Below are 17,407 nucleotides of genomic sequence, written 5' to 3' on the forward strand. Positions count from 1 at the left end.
ATTCAATTTTCAATTCAATTTTAGCTATACAGCGGCAAATCACAGCAACAGTTGCCTCAAGGCGCTTTATATTGTAAGGTAGATGCTACAATAATACATATGTAACAAAAACATCTGCTTTCTGTGGCTTTCAGTATGTCTACTAAATTATCTGCAGACAAGAATGCTATTTAATCACTGTAAAATAGAGTAATTGACCAATAAATATTAAATATAGTGCTCTGTGGTTTGAGCAAGAATCTAACAAAGGCATAATTCAGTATTTTTGAAGAGATGTGCAACAATCACATATGCTGAAATTGCACAGCAATTAGCCAATCAGAAGAGAGGCAGGAAGCTGCTGTACCTGCTCCTGGCACTGAAATAAGTAACTGTAGCCCAAAGCAACTTTAGCCTGAAGGCATCTGGGTAATTAACCAAGACTTTATTCTCATTCTTTGCATTTATCCATAATATTTGTATATGAGATTGGAGATTGGAGTTGAGACAGAAGGTGCCAATAGAAAAAAAACAACAAATTTCTAAAGAGAAATATGATGTGATGTTTAAAAATACATAAGACCAAACAACCTGAAGACTGGAGATTATGTTGGAAGATGATGAGCAGATGTGTTTGAAAATATGTATTTAAGTGCTTGTAGTGCTCTTAACCCTTCAGGACTAATCTTTATTTAGGAGTTATAGAGAGCTAAAGTCCTGGAATGCTATCAAAGGTGATGAATGGGTTTTATCCATTTAGTGTTCCTTGAATAGTCGAAAGACTTTGGCACTTTTAGGAGAAACATACTGTGACATAACCACGTGTGCAATGTAAATCTTTGGTTGTTTGTTGTGAGGTCACGGGGGTCAGTTAGCAGACAGAGAAACACCAGTTTGGTGGAAGAGTCCTAACACCAGTGGCGTAATCTTATTGCAGAGGATTAACCCTCTGTACCCTCAAATGAAAGCATCACTCCAGCTGCCAGAGAGCTCTGTTATAGATCTGTGACCTCCTGATCACTTTTTGATCATTTGTTTTTTTCACCTTTCTTCCAACAGAATACTTCCAAAAACCTTCTAGAGATGGCAAAGTAAGTACCGGATACATTTTGTTTTTATCTTTATGTCCCAGAGGAACTGCTGATTCTAATCAAACTATTTAAAGATCTCTCTCTCTCTCATACTCAAAAAACATAACAATCCAAAGCTATTGTTAGTGGAAAGATGTTTCCCTTTTACCTAAAGAAAATCTGCCAGGGGCCGAAAAGTTGATAATAATTGTGATCTGATGGAAATTGGTGGAGTTGTAGATAGGATGGTCAGCCAACTCCTAAAAGGGACAATTTGTTTTAAAGTATTTATTTAAGGTCTGTAAAAGGCTTAGTCTCTCAACATGCATTTTCAAATATGGTAACACAGCTCTGAGCTTTATGTGATGACAGTGGGAATTGGTTATTTGGGGAACCCTCTTACAGCATTTGTAGCTCCCTCACCTGAGCCAGCCTCTCAATCTGGGCTTTATGAGGTAAAGCAGCTCCACGCTTAGCTATTACTAACTGGATAACGAGGAATAAAGGATCACCAGCCCTTCTGTCATTTGCCAAGAAACCAAATTTACCCACAGGATCCAAATTTAATCACTATTTTATCTTGTTAAGCCCGACAGTAACTCCATGGATGTAAGTGGATGTACTCTTCTTTTAAAAACACGGGTTCTCCAGCTTTATTCAACATTTCACACACTTATTTCTTCCCTGGTTGCCAGGATAAGGAGGTTAATATTTTAACTGTAATTTAAAGGTTGAGTTTTAAGGTGAGTGGTGTTTCTCCTTTTTGCTTCACAGGGTTTTCAAGAAGACCAGTGGAAACGGAGGGGTATGTTCTCTTTTATTGTCTTAAAAAAAATTTTTAATAGACTGAAAAAGGGGTAAAACTTAAAAGGTTCTGAAACACTACGCTTTCCCTTCTTCAATGTGACAGCTGACCCTCTACCTGGGGAAGAGAGACTATGTGGATCATGTGGACAAAGTGGACAGAGTTGGTACGTTCCTATTACAGAGTGTTTTTTCTGTATTTGTGTTTGTCTGCAAATGCATGGTCATTATGAAGACGATAACCGTGCCTGTAATCCTGCTCCCTTGCAGACGGCGTCGTAAAGCTGGACCCAGCAGATTTCGGAGACAGAAAAGGTAGCGTCACATAAAGCGCCGTTTTAAATTGGGTTCAGTTCTATAAATAGAAACTTTTGCCAATTATTGTGAAGTAACTGATGTAATTACACCTGTCTGCAGTGTTCGTGCAGCTGGCATGTGCCTTCCGTTATGGTAGTGATGACCTGGATGTGATGGGCCTGTGCTTCAGGAAGGACATCTGGATGCTGCAAACCCAACTCTATCCTAATGGCGAGAAGCCTGCCTTGAGTGCGATGCACGACACCCTGCTGAAGAAGGCAGGAGACAACGCACACCCTTTCTCTTTTGAGGTGTGTGACTCAGGACCACAAAATTAAGCACGACAAGCAGTTTATGACCTCAGCAATGAGAGAAAGAGTTGTTGTTTTTGTTTTTTTAGAAATTGTGCATGTAACATTCAATGACACATGATGTTACTCCACTTTAATACTGAATATTTAATAGACATTTATATGTTTTTTCTTAACGAGGAAAAGCTCAAATTAACAATTTTTTTTCTTCCTGAATATCGAAAATTATGCTTTATTTTGTAATTTCATGGAAGTAGCTCTTGTGTTTTCTTATAAATCTTAGTCTTTGTCTCCATAGATTCCAAACAACCTACCCTGCTCAGTCTCTCTGCAGCCTGGACCTGATGACAAGGGAAAGGTGAGGCATCCCCTTACCTTAGAGCAGGGGTGTCAAACTCAAATACACAGTGGGCCAAAATTCAAAACTGGAACAAAGTTGCGGGTTAACATTAATATTTATTGAAAAAAAAAATCTTCCTCCAGATATAAGAATGAATCTTTTCTTATGGACTCAAATAAGTTTTGCTGGAAAACTGAATATGGAACAAGCAAAGCTTAATACTAAACAATATATATATTAGCTGTATAATACCAGTAGGCCAGCTCTAATAGTAATTTGGTATGGCTTTGCGGGCCAAATGTAATTAGGCTGCGGGCCAAATTTGGCCAGCGGGCCAGAGTTTGACACCTATGCCTTAGAGTATATAGGCAAGGATGTCACTTGTTTAATAGGGGTGCAACGATACTCATATCGATATTGAACCGTTCGATACAGTACTTTCGGTTCGGTACGCATATGTATCGAACAATACAACATTTTTAATTTATTTTATCAACTTTCCTTCTGACGATGCTGTCTTTGTTGAGCCCTCAGTGGATCAGCGCTCGTCAGTGCAGCCTAGGCGGAGTAGTCGAACACAGATTCACTGAGCGCAGGGCAAGCTAGCAAGACAGAAGTTAAGCTCTCCTTGCAACATGGCAAATTGAACCTCCCCCACCCTCATTCAGAGCTGGAACTCATTTGGAACTATTTTGGTTTTCATGTGACATATGACCCTGAAGGTAAGCGTCATGGACAAAAGTAAAACAGTATGTTGGATGTCAGATGTGCCACGCAATTCTCAATTACATTGGTGGGAACTAGTGCGTTAGCGCAGTTAGCTCGTTAACGTGTACCCACCTGGCGATCAGTGGTAGCTCGTTAACGGATATTTGCCGTGTTGTGGCGTTAACGTCATTTCAGATTAACGCTGACAGCAATAGTGGGAACACAACAAATATGACTGCACATTTACTCTGACATCATCCTAGTGCAAAGACAAGTGGAAGCAGACAAAAACAACAAGCACGCATGCTACAAACTTTTCCCGAGTCATTTAGACAGTCTCCTTATGGGGACCTGATGTTTAATATGCTGCTGAGAATATAGCCCAGAAGAAGCGTATAGTATAGCTTTTATTTTGGAAAGAGCCATTTCTCTGTAATAAACTCTCTTTTCCAAAGATGAGTGATTTCTCGATCAGAGAGATTTTTTTTATTGCATTAAATTTAAAACTTTAAAAACTGTTCTTTTGAGTTAAAATATATATTTATAATTTTAATAAACGGCAAATTAAAAAGGCATGAACATTTTTTTTGTATTGAAAAAATATCGAACCGTGACACCAAAGTACCGAACCGAACCGTGAATTTTGTGTATCGTTGCACCCCTATTGTTTAAATATCAGCTGTTTACAACTGCACTGTACTTTGCAGGCTTGTGGCGTTGACTTTGAGGTCAAAACTTATCTTGCCAAGGAAAAGAACAACCCCGATGAAAAGATTGAAAAGAAGTGAGTTTACTTCCACTAATGTCTTTTGCCTTGCTATCTCGCCTCTCTTTGTTCCATTTCATTTTTCCTCACCTCATCTCTTCTTCCTTCCCTCTCCTTCGCCCTGACAGGGACACCGCCCGTCTCATCATTCGTAAAATCCAGTACGCCCCGTCTCAGGTGGGCGCCGGGCCCCAGGCTGAAATCTGCAAAAGCTTCATGATGTCTGACAAGCCTGTTCATCTAGAAGCGTCAATGGAGAAAGATGTACGGCAGCAAAATTTTACTTCCCTAATTTTCAGCTTCACTGCACAAATGGGAGCTGTGCAGTGAACCAATTAAAATCTCTCTCCTGTTTTGCCGCAGCTGTACTTTCATGGTGAAGCGATCCCAATCAAGATCAAAATCAAAAACGAGAGCAACAAAACAGTCAAGAAAATTAAAATCAATGGTGGGTACCTCTATTCACTGAAATACTGAAATAAATCCTGAAAATGTTATAAAGAAATAACATTTTTCTATATCTTCCTCCCTGCAATAGTGGACCAAACCTCAGACATCGTCCTCTACTCGGCAGACAAATACACAAAGTGTGTTCTTAACCAAGAGTTCGGGTATGTGGGCAGAAAACTGAAAGCACAGCAAATGTCACAGAAGCAAAATGAAAATATAAAATTGGGTCAATCTGCTTATGTGTTTCTCTTCACTCTCTGCAGAGAGACGGTGGACTCTAACGGCAGCTTCGAAAACACTCTGACCATCACACCTGTGCTCGCTGATAACAAGGAGAAAAGAGGTTTGGCGCTGGACGGTCGACTGAAGGACGAGGACACCAACTTGGCCTCCACCACCATGTAAGTGCACACTGGTGTAAAGTTTGGGCGAAACACTCTTCTCTGTCGGTTTTTTGTTGCTATACATTTCCATCCGCTTTCTTGTTCAGTGTCCGCAATGTCTTACAGTAGTACACTCAGCTAATTTAAAACCCTCTAATCCTTCAAATCCCTGCGCTTTGTCCTCCACAGGCTGCGACAGGGAATAGAAAAAGAGGTGCTGGGTATCCTGGTTTCCTACAAGATTAAAATTAACCTCATGGTGGCTGGAGGAGGGTAAGTATTTTTGACACAAGTAAACCCCGTTCAAGATTAAACAGAATGAAACGGCAAAGGCCGGCTTACATTTTTCCTCTTTTCTCCATGTAGTCTGCTGGGTGGCCTCACTTCCAGGTGAGTAATATTTAGTAACAATATTATCACAATCCATACAGAAATGAAGATTGCATGCATTCACATTATTTGGCTCATTTTTCTCTGCAGTGATGTCACATTGGAGCTCCCACTGAATCTCATGCACCCCAAGCCTGAAGGTATTTTATTTTTACCTTGTAGAGCCTAAAAGACTCCTAAAAATTTATATAAGTGCCTTTAAAATGATTTTAACTCTCATGCCTAATTACGTTCTCGCCTTTGTGCTAATCTCTTTTCTACACGGAGCAGAATAAGGAGTATACACTGGTGTAAGTTGTGTTTAATACTTTATTATTTACATGTTGTTTTGGGTGCTATCACCTAGACATTCCCTTATTAGGACTTGACTTAGAAGCTAACAAATGAAAGCTGAATTTTAAGAAAATGTTTTAAAAATTGCATACAGTGGTAAAATGTAATACAATGGAAAACATACATAAGCATATAAAATGTTAAAACAATTTGTATTTGAAATCAGCAGCATGTTTAAAAAGCTCGAATAGGTTTTTTATACAAATTTTGCAGTGTCAGTTTCAATATTGAGCATGTTGTCTTTGTCTTAATTATATAGTCTTTAAACTCATTAACAATGATTTCATTCTTCTTTTATTCAAATTACAGAGTTCTAACTAAAAACGGACCATATGTGTGATTTGTTTTTATGTTTCTTTTTCTTATTATTTCATTAATAAATTGCGCCATTGTTATTAATTTATCTGTATCCTTTTCCTGTTTTAACAGTGTCTTAAATGAAAACACCATCATAGTCAAGGTGAGATTCAGCTATTACTATGTAACCTGCCATCTGCTATATTTATGAATTTTTGTAAGATGAAAATTAAAGTCATTAAATGTGTTGACAGGATATGCACTGTTTTATATAGAACTTCCTCCAGGACATTGAGTTGATAACTGCTTTGCTTTTAATAATGTAAATTACAATTACAAATACATGAAAGCAATAGATTATGAGGAATGATTATGACACCTTATACTCTTAAAGAGGAAATTCTGATGCTAAAAAGTGAAGTATATTATATAATGACATCACAGATTCCAACATCTCTTTCTGTTTACTTCTCAAGAGAGGATATTACCCTGGACACTGAAAAGAAACCCACAGGAACACAAGAAAAGGAAGTGACAAAAATAAAGAAGAAAGAACACGACTGGTGTCCTCACACCAAGTCGTTACAGAGCAACTGAGGACATCTACCTTTCAGACACATATGATATATATGATATGTGTACAGATGTAACATCAGTCCTCTTGCAGATTTTGTGGTCATGTTGAATAAATGTAATTTTAGCCATAGAGAGAATGCTTGGATTGCATGTTAGTATCCAACATTTAGACACCCCAGACTTCTGTAGCAGCATGTTCTGATTATCCTTTGCCTGTTTGCAGGATGTGATTGGAAGGCAATGAACAGAAAATCAGAGAGAAACCCTCAAAAGCTGATGTGCTTTTGATTATTGTGGTGCGTTCATTCATTATTTTGAATGATGTACTTCTCCATGTGAAATGTGCTGGATTATGGTTTAGACTGGACACATGAAACATCCCAAAATACAATAAAATTGCCTGAAAGACGGTTTTAAATTTTTTTCTTTCTTTCTTAATTTCGTCGTCTTGTTTTCATTCATTGTTCACATCATAAGAGTAGATACTGGAGGGCACTTTACTTATGGCCAGAGGACTACTTTAGAAAATACAAATGCCAAAGATAGACTTTCAAGAAAACACTATCAACCCTCTTCTGTATTGGAACTGAAGGACTGGATTCTAAACAAATGCTCCCAAAGACAACTGTTCTATAAATTTATGGCATCTAGGTGCTGCCTATAGGTTATAGTTTAGTTGTGTAATTTCAATTAAAGTTGAATATATTTAGGCCATAGCAGATGTCTTCTCGACATAAAAACATCATGTCTGGGGTATACCTACATATTTACATATACACAAACTTCCTGTGTTGTTTTCCTCTATTCCTGCCTGCTAGCTCCATGGTCAACCTCCTTCGGCCAATATATTTACAATGCCTCTTCTACACATGTCCAAACCATCACAGCCTTGCTTTTCTAACCCTACTTGTCCCTTTGATCTAATTCTAATCTTCTCCTTTATCATCACTCTCAATGGAAATCTTAAAATCTTTATCCATCTTAAACCCGACTCTTACCACCCACCTCGCCACTGTCTCACCGTCCTTATACATGTCCTGCTCCAACCATTACTCCTTTTGATCTTCTCTGTACTTCTGCATCAACACTCTCAAAGCAAACATCACACATGTAGTGCGCTTTCTCAGCTTGAAGCCATACTCATGTTCACTAAAAGTCACCTCTCTTCATAATTTAGCTTCCTCAAGTCTTTCCCACAGTTTTCAGTTTTATTTGTCATATGCAAGTTAGCACAGGGTCAACATTGCAATGAAATGTGTTTGACGAGCAGCAGTCACTCAGCAGCATGGTACAGTAGAAGAAAATATAATAAAATATAATATAATAAAATAAAATAATAAAAAAAATAGAAAAATGGTAAAGAACAAAATATTAGAGAGACGTGGTAAAAGAGAAAAGATGACTAAATATATATGTATCTATAAATATAAATATATGTACACTAGTGATTAAATAAGAAAATCTTGAAAAGAAATATGACGGGAGGGGGGGGGGGGGGGGGGCAGATGGGATATTGCACAGGAATGAGCAGCAGAAAATTGCAGTATTACACTTTTTAAATATAAATATCAATAACAATAAAGTGGAGTGACCAGTGCAGATTAAACAGAGTACTTGTGAAGCTGCAAGGTAGCTTCTGAGTGTGTCCTGTGGAGTGTGTGTGTGTTTAAGTGTTGTGGTTGAGGTGTCGTATGGCTTGGTGGTAAAAACTGTTTTTAAGTCTTGTAGTCCTAGCAGACAGACTCCTGTAACGTCTGCCAGATGGTAACAAGGAGAACAGCTGAAGTGCTGGGTGGCTTCATGGTGTAGCCATCAGCTTTATCCCTCTCTAGTGCACTTACATTTCTCAGGCACCCTTCCAATTTTCAAAATTGTGCTAAAAAAGTACACTGCTCCTACTCTCTTAATAATTTATTACAATAAGAAGAAGAAGAAGAAAAAGAAAAAGAAGAAGAAATCATCCACTTAATCCTCATATGAGAAGTTTAGCTGAAACGATTTAATTGTTTAGGTTAATTAACTAATCAGCACACGGTGGCGCTATTGCTACCATTTTTGACTATAACAGCGAGGAGTGGGAACGCTGCCCACCAAATTTCACTCTTGTGGTATTTACCACTATTTACCACTAGGGGCAGGCAGCTGTGCTTAAATATTTGCCGAACGAAGAGGAAGAAGAAGCGTTGCATTGCGTCATCACGTCCAACGTGTAGCACAGAAGAAACATGGCTTTGAATGGAGGTTTGTGAACTTGTGTTATAAAAACAAGCTGACTTTGACATTTCTGCTGCTTTCCTGCATTGTGATTTAAAAAAAGAAATTCTTTTTATTGAGGCTGTTCCTCTGGGTTACTTTATTTTTGCTTTTAAATTCGTCGCTGCCAGCGTAAACATGTTGTTAGCCAAACGGTAGCCCGGCTGGTTTGCTAGCTAGCTTGTCATTTCCTAGCAGAGCAGTTCACCTGTGATAGTCACACTTCAAAACAGTGCCAAAAGGGTTTTGTTATAATCCCGCTGAAACGGTAAAGTAGAAGCAGACATATAATAGTATCCACAAGTTACAGCAGCGCTTAAGACTGTTTATAATCCTAAAGTATTAAGAATACGATAGAAGGATAGTTGTGGTCTGAAATCTGAAAATAAAATAAAATTAAACGTTTCGGCTGTTACTGACCTGCAGATGAAGAGGATTTTAAGTGGGAGCCTCCAACAGAAGCAGAAATGAAGGTGATCCAGGCTCGTAGGGAGCGGCAAGACAAAATCAGCAAGCTGATGGGAGACTACCTGCTGAAAGGGTACAAGATGCTTGGAGAAGCCTGCGAAGTGTGTGGGGTGAGTGAAGCAGGACGCTATGCTGTGTTTGTCAGGTTGGGCGAGTTAGCCTCTGATATGTTATCACGGTATTTTAATAAATATGCAATAATTATATTTCTAAGTATAGAAAAATATCAACGTCCTGATGATTGCAGCTCCCAGCCAGCAGCAAACAAAATGAAGACTGCCTAATTTGAAGTGTGGATCTATTGTCACAAGATGCCAGCAGGGTTATAGTGCAATAGTACTGACACTGCATGATAAACAGTGAGAGAGCAAAGGCCAAATGTAAGCCCAGAAATGGCTTAAATAATGTAATCCCTGGAAATTTTAAGTAAGAGCTTAAAAAAAGGTTAAAATAATAGCAGTTTCACAACAACTATTCCAACTAAATGAACTTAACCTGCACCTAATAAAATTGAATAATATTTTCTACCTGGGATTTCATATCTTTGAGCTTTTTAACCACCTGTTTAACACAAGAAGGGGGTCGTTTTGACCCTCTTGTCATTTTAAAAGTTATGTGACTTTGTTAAATTAAAACCCCATCGTCATCATCCCGTATTTCATCAAATACTGAATTTTCGAGTGTGGGATCAAAAGGGAAAAAATCACTGTGATTTTCCTCACGCACTGAATGTGTGAGGAACCAGGAAGGTTGATGGATTTTTTTCTCTCTTTTCTTCATCTGCCTCATTCACCACTTCTCCCTTATGCCCACCTCATCCTCTTCCTGCTCACCTGTAGTCTCATCTTGTGAACTGAATTACATGCTTTAACATAAGAAAATGTCCATTAAAAATACTTATTTAGTCCAGATTTCACCTGGTTGTCAGCAGATTAGACACTCCTGTCTCCAGACAGCTGGCAACATACCAACTATAACAACACCACCTGGTTATACGCTAACATTGTGCCAGCTAAATAAAAATCCCTCTGATAAACAGTTTGATTACACTCTCACATTGTCTGAGATTTTATTCATAGAGGCTGACAACATTAGATCCACTTAAAAGAAAGCTTCTGACACAAGCTCACATCAGAGGGGAAAAAAGAAAAAGCAGCGGTTACTGACAGAGAAGTTCAGGATATCCTCAACAACTCGCCTCAGTATCACTTTCCTCAGGAAGGAGTGACTTTCTCTGACTCATTGACTCATCACCAACTTTTACAGCCTTCTTCAGAAGCTGTAAAACTCCCCCAATGCAAATGCACGTGGGGGATTCTCACCCAGCATATTGACAGCTGAGGTAAACGGTGATCCGAGAGTCTTCACTTAGTACACATGAATGCCAGACAAAGTGACTGGGATGAAAACGTGAATTATCGCCTAATGTTTAATTGAAATGTGTCTCCCCCCCCTAATTTGTTGTTAGGTGTAATTGTTATTCCGATATTTTAAAATATAGTGTGTACACAATTGTAGTAGAAACATGCATTTAAGGGGAAGTTTAGAGCAACTGTTATGGGGTGTAGAGGGTTAAAACCCTCCTTTACCACCATGTTAACTGCATCAGTAATTTCAATCCACTGTATGCTCTTCCTGTCATGTGGAGTGCCCCAGCGATGCTCAGTGGAGTCATGTTTACATTCGGTTTCACATCACCAGCTGCAGATATCTCTTTTTTTTTTTTTTTGTTTGACTTCATAGCCTGGTTGTATTACACAGTGTATTTTTGCCTCAAGCAGTGAAACAACCTTTTTTTTTTTCTTCCTTTTGTTAAGTAGCTCCTTTGGGTCCTAAATCATCATCTCTTGTTAAACATGCCTGGGCTTGTGTCATCGTCTGTGCTAGGAAATATAAAAACATGGTTTTGCTGTGTCATTGATGGTGCAAAGTGGCACTTTTTAAAAAATTATTATTATTATTATTGTGTAAAAACGTATGCAGGTGTTATCATGAACAGAAGGTGAGGAGTGGCATCATTTATGTATTTGTGTTTTTCAGACTATTCTTCTCCAGGACAAACAGCAGAAAAACTACTGCGTCTCATGCCAGGAGCTGGACTCTGATATTGACAAAGACAACCCTGGTATGCATTAAAAAAAAATTCAAATGTATTTATACAGGTAAACCTCATTGAGATATCTATACAAAATTACATTTTCAAACATTAGAATTCATATAAACAATTAACTGAAAAAATAAAACAAATTTAAAAAAAAAGAGTAGCATTAACACATTAAGAGTAGGAACAGCTGTCCAATGATGTTTTCTCCAGTGTCCTTAGAATTTGTTTAAAACCCTTCAGCTCAACCAGACAAATTTACATTTAAAGTTACAAATTTCAAATTGTTTAGAAGAAGATTTGGAAACCGTCATTTACACTGCAAAACTAGATTGAACATAAATTGCTACTCGACCACCCTTTCACAAACGGTCCACACAATAGATATTTAAACCTTTAAATCACATAGTCTTATGTTTTCCATGTAAATAATTATAAATATCTTTTCAAAAAAACATACATATGTTAGCCCACTTTGTGTTCTTGTTACATTGTCTGCCCTTTTTTTTTTTTTTTTTTTTTCTTCCTCCCAGCCCTGAATGCTCAGGCTGCATTGTCCCAGGTGAGGGAAAGGCAGCTCGCAGCCCAGTCCCCCGCACCGTCCCAGGCTCCTGAGCTCAATGACAGCCCCAGCAGCAGTCAGGAAAATATGTCCGTTCCCCAGCCCAGACCAGAGCACTGTGAGGGGGCTGCCGCAGGTGGAAGAACTCCTCTGCCTCCACCGGCTGTCCCTCCTCCTTCAACTCCAGCCTCCACTGCAGCCCTGGCACCAGCTCGTCCCTCAGTTACTCCACAGAGCTCTGCCCAGCGACTTGTGTTGCAGGAAGCCGAGGAAGCTGTCCTCACCAAACTTCGCTGGGCCACTAACCAGTTACAAAGTTCAGCCTCACTGGAAGCGAGCATCCAGCTCTGCAGCCTCATCAACAGCTGTGCCAACTCGCTGCGCAGCCTCAAGGAGCTCACCCAGTAGCTGCCACAGACTGGCTGAAACCCTGGAACACTGTTTCTGCTTGCCTCTGTCTTGGAGTAATGACTCTGGTTCAGCTTCTCTCTTGCTTAGAGATGATTTCAAAATTGGTCAGAAAGTATTATGAAAATAGGAATATAACATCAAAAATGCACCGGTTACTCTTGGATTAATGTAGTTGTATAGCTGGCAGAAATGTTACAAATTTGACTGTTTTTTCACTCTTTTGGAAGTTAGAGCTGATATTAATCTAAAAACATAATTAATTTAACCCATTCTGTGATTAAATTCTTCTAATATGGTTTAATCTATAGAGCAAAGAGATAAATGCCAGTTAACACATGTTTCTATGCATTTCCATTGAGAAAAAGCCAGCTTTTTTGATACAGCACTACAAATGCTGGACCCTAAGTTGAAACCACTGATGTCAGTGTCTGATAGAGGGGCTATCACCAGATATTCACCAATGATTTGCTGAAGCAGCCAACAGAGTCTGTCCTGCGTTGTTATCTCCCCTTAGAAATGACCCTTTCTTCCTCTCTTTACCACTCGATTGTCAAACCTGTGGAAATTTGGGATGGTCCTCCTTGGGCAGAACTGGCTTCACACTAGTCACATGTCGGTGGAAAATAGCTATAAGGGATCTTTTACTACATTCAGATTTATAGTCAGTATTTTTGCCAAAATGCGTCATTCCTCTAATGTGGCCCTGTATTGTCTGACAAAGCCTGCTGCTCATTCTGGATCTGTTTCTGATGTCTCTGACATTGTGGCAGTGCAAAGATGGTCATTGTAGAAAGTTTTTGTTGTATATGTGTTTGATGCCTAATGGTGACGGTCAGGTGGCTCGCCGATGTCTCTATGAGAGCACGCAGAGTTCGGGAGTCAGACATAATACTTTGAAAAAAGCTGAGAGCAAATATACTCTGAATTGTATGTTGATAGAGGAAAAGCCAGCTTCAGTGTTGATCAAGGTAGTAAAAGATTTCTAATAATGTATCACAATAAAGCACTTCTTGTTCAGGAGCTCTGCAGCTTGTTTCTTTTCATAAGAGGGCTGGTTCCATACACAACACCATCCACACACAAGGTGGGGTTTAAAGTCGTTTACAGTGGCACAGAAACACATCAAAATATAGTTTTAATGTGAGAATGATGTGTTGAAGCAAAATAAATGTTTATGGCTTTTGCATCATCTCCATGCAAGTTTTGATTTATTGCGTGGCAGGCTGGTCTGGGATTTAACTGGAGTTAGAGAAGTGCTTCAGTTAAAGAAACCACCGTTGTGCACTTTATCTGAAAATCAGGACAATCGTGCTGTTGCAGCCGGGTGAAGCAGGGATGCTGTCTGAAAGCTTGACTTCACATTTGTTACCCCACATTACATCTAGTCTGCTTTGCACTTGGAAAGTGTGGTTTCGATGGGGCAGCAATGTTTTGTGAGAATAAAACAGAAATACATAAGGACTGTTTCCACTTAAGGTTTGTTTTCCATGTTTTATCTGTACCATTGCGTCTCCCGATGATGTGATGGAAGAGTTTGTGCCACGGAGCTGACTGTCCACTGGGTGGTGTCTTTTCATCACTGAAGCTGCTGCCCAAGGACTTGCAACATCCTGACCTCCAGCAGGGGATGGTGCTGGGGCTCGGAGAAATTGCACATCAGGTGAGGAAGCATCCAGTCCAAAAGTGATCATCTTCCAGATTTTTTTTTGTATTGGTAAACATTATAGATAACAGGATTTACACAGGGGTTTTTATATAAAATAAAATAAAAATGACCTGTTTTGCAAGCCAAATTCATCTTTTCACACAAAAGATGAATTTGTGTGCACGAAGTGCACTTTATTCTATGCACTTCGGAACTTCTCTTACCTTGCATCCACACCTATACCCAATTTAAACTACTACGCCCTGTGAAAAACACTTAGAATAACACTCAGTCATTCTAATGACTCCATAACAGCGCCTCAAAATGAAACTTGAGCTGTAGTTGTTTATTTTATTTTTTTCAAGTGGCAAGAACAGATGTTTTACTTTGGCGCTTCTCTGTTCTTATCAATCCCTCTTTGAATACTGATAATGGATTCTCTAAGGAAGTGGAGAAAGATAAGAAGCACACAAGAGTAGGGATGGGTATCGTTTAGGTTTTATCCGATACCGGTGCCAAACCGGTACTTTTGAAACGGTGCCGGTGCTTAAACGGTGCTCAAACCGGTGCTTAAAGAATGGAGAACACAAAATTGGTCCAAAAACCTCTCATGTTCAGCTGTTTTTTTTGTAAAAAGATAACAATGTTAGCCTTTTCTGCAGCTATAGGGCATATATGGTATCACTCTTGGCTGGAAGCAGTGCTTAAACAATGGAAAAAACACAAACTTTGTCCAAAAACCTCTCATGTTTAACTGTTTTCCACTTTTTCTTTGGTCATTTTAGCCTTTTTGGCCAGGGTGAAGGGAGTATCTGCCATCAAACAAGAAGACAGCCGCATGTAGCTATGATGATGTTTGCTAGTTCACCTTACATACATTAATGTAATAACGTGGTTAGCCTACTCAACGTAAATTACACACGAACAACATTAAGTTACTCACGCAGAGAAGAACAGCTGCTGCTGCCATCATCATCCGTCATCATTTCTGCTACACTGGCAGGGCTAGGGCTACACACGCAGTAGATGTGCTCGGTGTGAGGTCTCGCAGCAAGCTATTGATACGGCACATTTCTCGGCTTTAAAAAAAAAAAACGCTATGCGTTGCCAGGTGTTTCATCGGATTTCAGGTGTTACCTCCTTTCCACAGTATCATCTTAAAGCACTTGTTGCAGGCTGCTGAGTTTGCATCTTTTGCTGTGAAGTACAGCCAGACTTTGACCGCTTCGCCTTGGGCGTTTTTAACCTGTAGCTCTGCTCTAAAAGAACGTACGTACCTGGACCCGCCTACTATCCTCGGAAACGTAAAATGATTGGCTAGAATTCAAAGTGTATCACAGCTCAGGAAAAAAAAGCACCGAAATGAAGCACCGAAATGTGCGCTGCTTTTCGGTCTGGTTACTACCGTTTATGTCAGAACCGGTGCCATCATGGCACCGGACACCGGTACCCATCCCTACACAAGAGTTCTCTCTTCCTCCTTGTCTCTTGCGATTTCTGAGGCTGGTGACTTGGATGAATTTATCCTTAGCAGCAGAGGTGACTCTTGGTCTTCATTTCCTGGGCCGGTCATCATGTGGGCTAGTTTCATCGTAGCACTTGATGGTTTTTGCGACTACACTTGGGGACACATTCCAAGTTTTTCCATTTTCTGGACTGACTGACCTTCAGTTTTTAAAGTTGATTGGTTTTTGCCATAATATGAATTCTAACAGTTGTCAACGCAAGCTGTCAGCTGTGTACCAGCTGTGACTTCTGCACAACACAACTGATGGTCCCAACCCCATCAAGAAGGCAAGAAATTTCACAAATAAAACCTGACAAGGCTCACCTGCGAAGCGAAAACCATTTCAGGTGACTACATCATGAAGCTCATTGATAGAAGGCAAAGGCTGTCAACAAAGCAAAGGGTGGCTACTTTTAGGAATCTAAAATATAAAACAGATTTAGAGCTATTTATCAATTATTTATTTTTTGCTACATGACTCCATATATCTTGCTTCATGCATTTGATGTTTTCAGTATGTGTCTACAATGTGGAAAGTAGTAAAAATAAAGAAAAACCATTAAATGAGAAGCTGTGTCCAAACTTTTGACTGGTGTGTATATCCATGACAGCTTTATTTGCCATTCTCCTGATGTGATTGGTAATGTCAGAGGGGAAGTTTGTAACAGTTTATAATATTATATGGCAGTTTCTTCCTCTTATAAACCTCAGGTTGAAATTTAACCTTAGATTAGTTGAATTTATCTGAAAACATGAAGTTGTAAAGTCCGTTTTCTCTCGTTGTGCTGCATGCTTGATATGAGAATTGTGTAAAGGTTCCCTAATCTATGTGGGATCCAGAACTTTGCATCCATCCATCCATTCGCTTCCGCTTATCCTTTTCAGGGTCACGGGGGGCGCTGGAGCCTATCCCAGCTGTCATAGGGCGAGAGGTGGGGTACACCCTGGACAGGTCACCAGTCTGTCGCAGTGCCAACACACAGGGACAGACAACCATTCACGCTCACATTCACACCTAATGGCAATTTGGATTTTCCAATTAACCTATCCCCACAAGCTGCATGTCTTTGGACAGTAGGAGGAAGCCGGAGTACCCGGAGAGAACCCACGCAAACACGGGGAGAACATGCAAACTCCACACAGAAAGACCCCGGCCTGATGGTGGAATTGAACTCAGGACCTTCTTGCTGTGCGGCAACAGTGCTAACCACCGTGCCACCGTTCTGCCCCAGAACTTTGCAACTTAGTAAAAATTAACACTCATTCAAAAGTTGCTACTCCAAGCAAAAATACACTAACTTGCACTCGCTGTGCTGCAGGAGAACTTACAACCACTGCTGGAGAAGAAAATCAAGAGAGACGAGTAAGATGAGACATTAGCACTGTTCAGGCATATTTTGTGCCATCTACATGCTCCAACGTGCTTGTTGTTTGATTGTGAAAATGCATGCCTGCATTCACAGAGATGTGAATGCAGGCATGCATTTTGTGGTTTCATGAGGATTTCATCATTTTTCACTGTGAAATGCAGATATATTAAGCTGTCATTAAATGTTTGGAAGTCAGTGTCTGTGTTTAACAAGTGACTTTGCACATCATAGTTTTTCTTTCTTAATACTTTGCATTTAAGTCTTGGAATATAACTTCAGCGTGTGCCACAGATATGAACAGTATTCCTGCATTCGGTTAAAGACAACCAGGGGGTGGTATTGCCAAATATGACCAACAGGGGACATGCTGTCTTCAGTCCAGAGAG

General features: G+C 39.7%; 2 protein-coding genes across 2 annotated transcripts in view; both read left to right on the forward strand.

The window, feature by feature from the left end:
• The window catches only part of arr3a (arrestin 3a, retinal (X-arrestin)), a 7,613-nt gene extending 491 nt beyond the window's left edge, over nucleotides 1–7,122 (forward strand). The window contains exons 2-18 of the mRNA XM_085175772.1: nucleotides 1,039–1,070; nucleotides 1,824–1,854; nucleotides 1,960–2,020; nucleotides 2,124–2,168; nucleotides 2,271–2,461; nucleotides 2,760–2,819; nucleotides 4,217–4,293; nucleotides 4,404–4,539; nucleotides 4,639–4,723; nucleotides 4,814–4,886; nucleotides 4,989–5,126; nucleotides 5,298–5,381; nucleotides 5,475–5,498; nucleotides 5,589–5,638; nucleotides 5,769–5,788; nucleotides 6,261–6,291; nucleotides 6,605–7,122. Of these exons, the coding sequence (XP_085031898.1) occupies nucleotides 1,063–1,070; nucleotides 1,824–1,854; nucleotides 1,960–2,020; nucleotides 2,124–2,168; nucleotides 2,271–2,461; nucleotides 2,760–2,819; nucleotides 4,217–4,293; nucleotides 4,404–4,539; nucleotides 4,639–4,723; nucleotides 4,814–4,886; nucleotides 4,989–5,126; nucleotides 5,298–5,381; nucleotides 5,475–5,498; nucleotides 5,589–5,638; nucleotides 5,769–5,773 (1,068 nt within the window). The 5' untranslated portion in view covers nucleotides 1,039–1,062 and the 3' untranslated portion in view covers nucleotides 5,774–5,788; nucleotides 6,261–6,291; nucleotides 6,605–7,122. The remainder of the gene's footprint in view (nucleotides 1–1,038; nucleotides 1,071–1,823; nucleotides 1,855–1,959; nucleotides 2,021–2,123; nucleotides 2,169–2,270; nucleotides 2,462–2,759; nucleotides 2,820–4,216; nucleotides 4,294–4,403; nucleotides 4,540–4,638; nucleotides 4,724–4,813; nucleotides 4,887–4,988; nucleotides 5,127–5,297; nucleotides 5,382–5,474; nucleotides 5,499–5,588; nucleotides 5,639–5,768; nucleotides 5,789–6,260; nucleotides 6,292–6,604) is intronic.
• A 1,692-nt stretch (nucleotides 7,123–8,814) lies between these two features.
• On the forward strand, nucleotides 8,815–13,519 carry znrd2 (zinc ribbon domain containing 2). Its single transcript, XM_085175776.1, has 4 exons — nucleotides 8,815–8,945; nucleotides 9,384–9,535; nucleotides 11,466–11,550; nucleotides 12,060–13,519. Exons 1-4 carry the CDS (start codon nucleotides 8,930–8,932, stop codon nucleotides 12,494–12,496), a joined length of 690 nt encoding a protein of 229 aa, XP_085031902.1. The 5' UTR covers nucleotides 8,815–8,929; the 3' UTR covers nucleotides 12,497–13,519.
• Nucleotides 13,520–17,407: the final 3,888 nt, after the last annotated feature.

Source organism: Neolamprologus multifasciatus, chromosome 10 (genome assembly GCF_963576455.1).
Source record: "Neolamprologus multifasciatus chromosome 10, fNeoMul1.2, whole genome shotgun sequence".
Taxonomy (NCBI): Eukaryota; Metazoa; Chordata; class Actinopteri; order Cichliformes; family Cichlidae; genus Neolamprologus; species Neolamprologus multifasciatus.

What these genes read in the sequence shown, in the direction of transcription:
- znrd2 (XM_085175776.1), top strand. An exon ending in AAGCCTGCGAAGTGTGTGGG is followed by an intron (nt 9,536 to 11,465) that starts GTGAGTGAAGCA and finishes TGTGTTTTTCAG; the next exon opens with ACTATTCTTCTCCAGGACAA. An exon ending in TATTGACAAAGACAACCCTG is followed by an intron (nt 11,551 to 12,059) that starts GTATGCATTAAA and finishes TCTTCCTCCCAG; the next exon opens with CCCTGAATGCTCAGGCTGCA.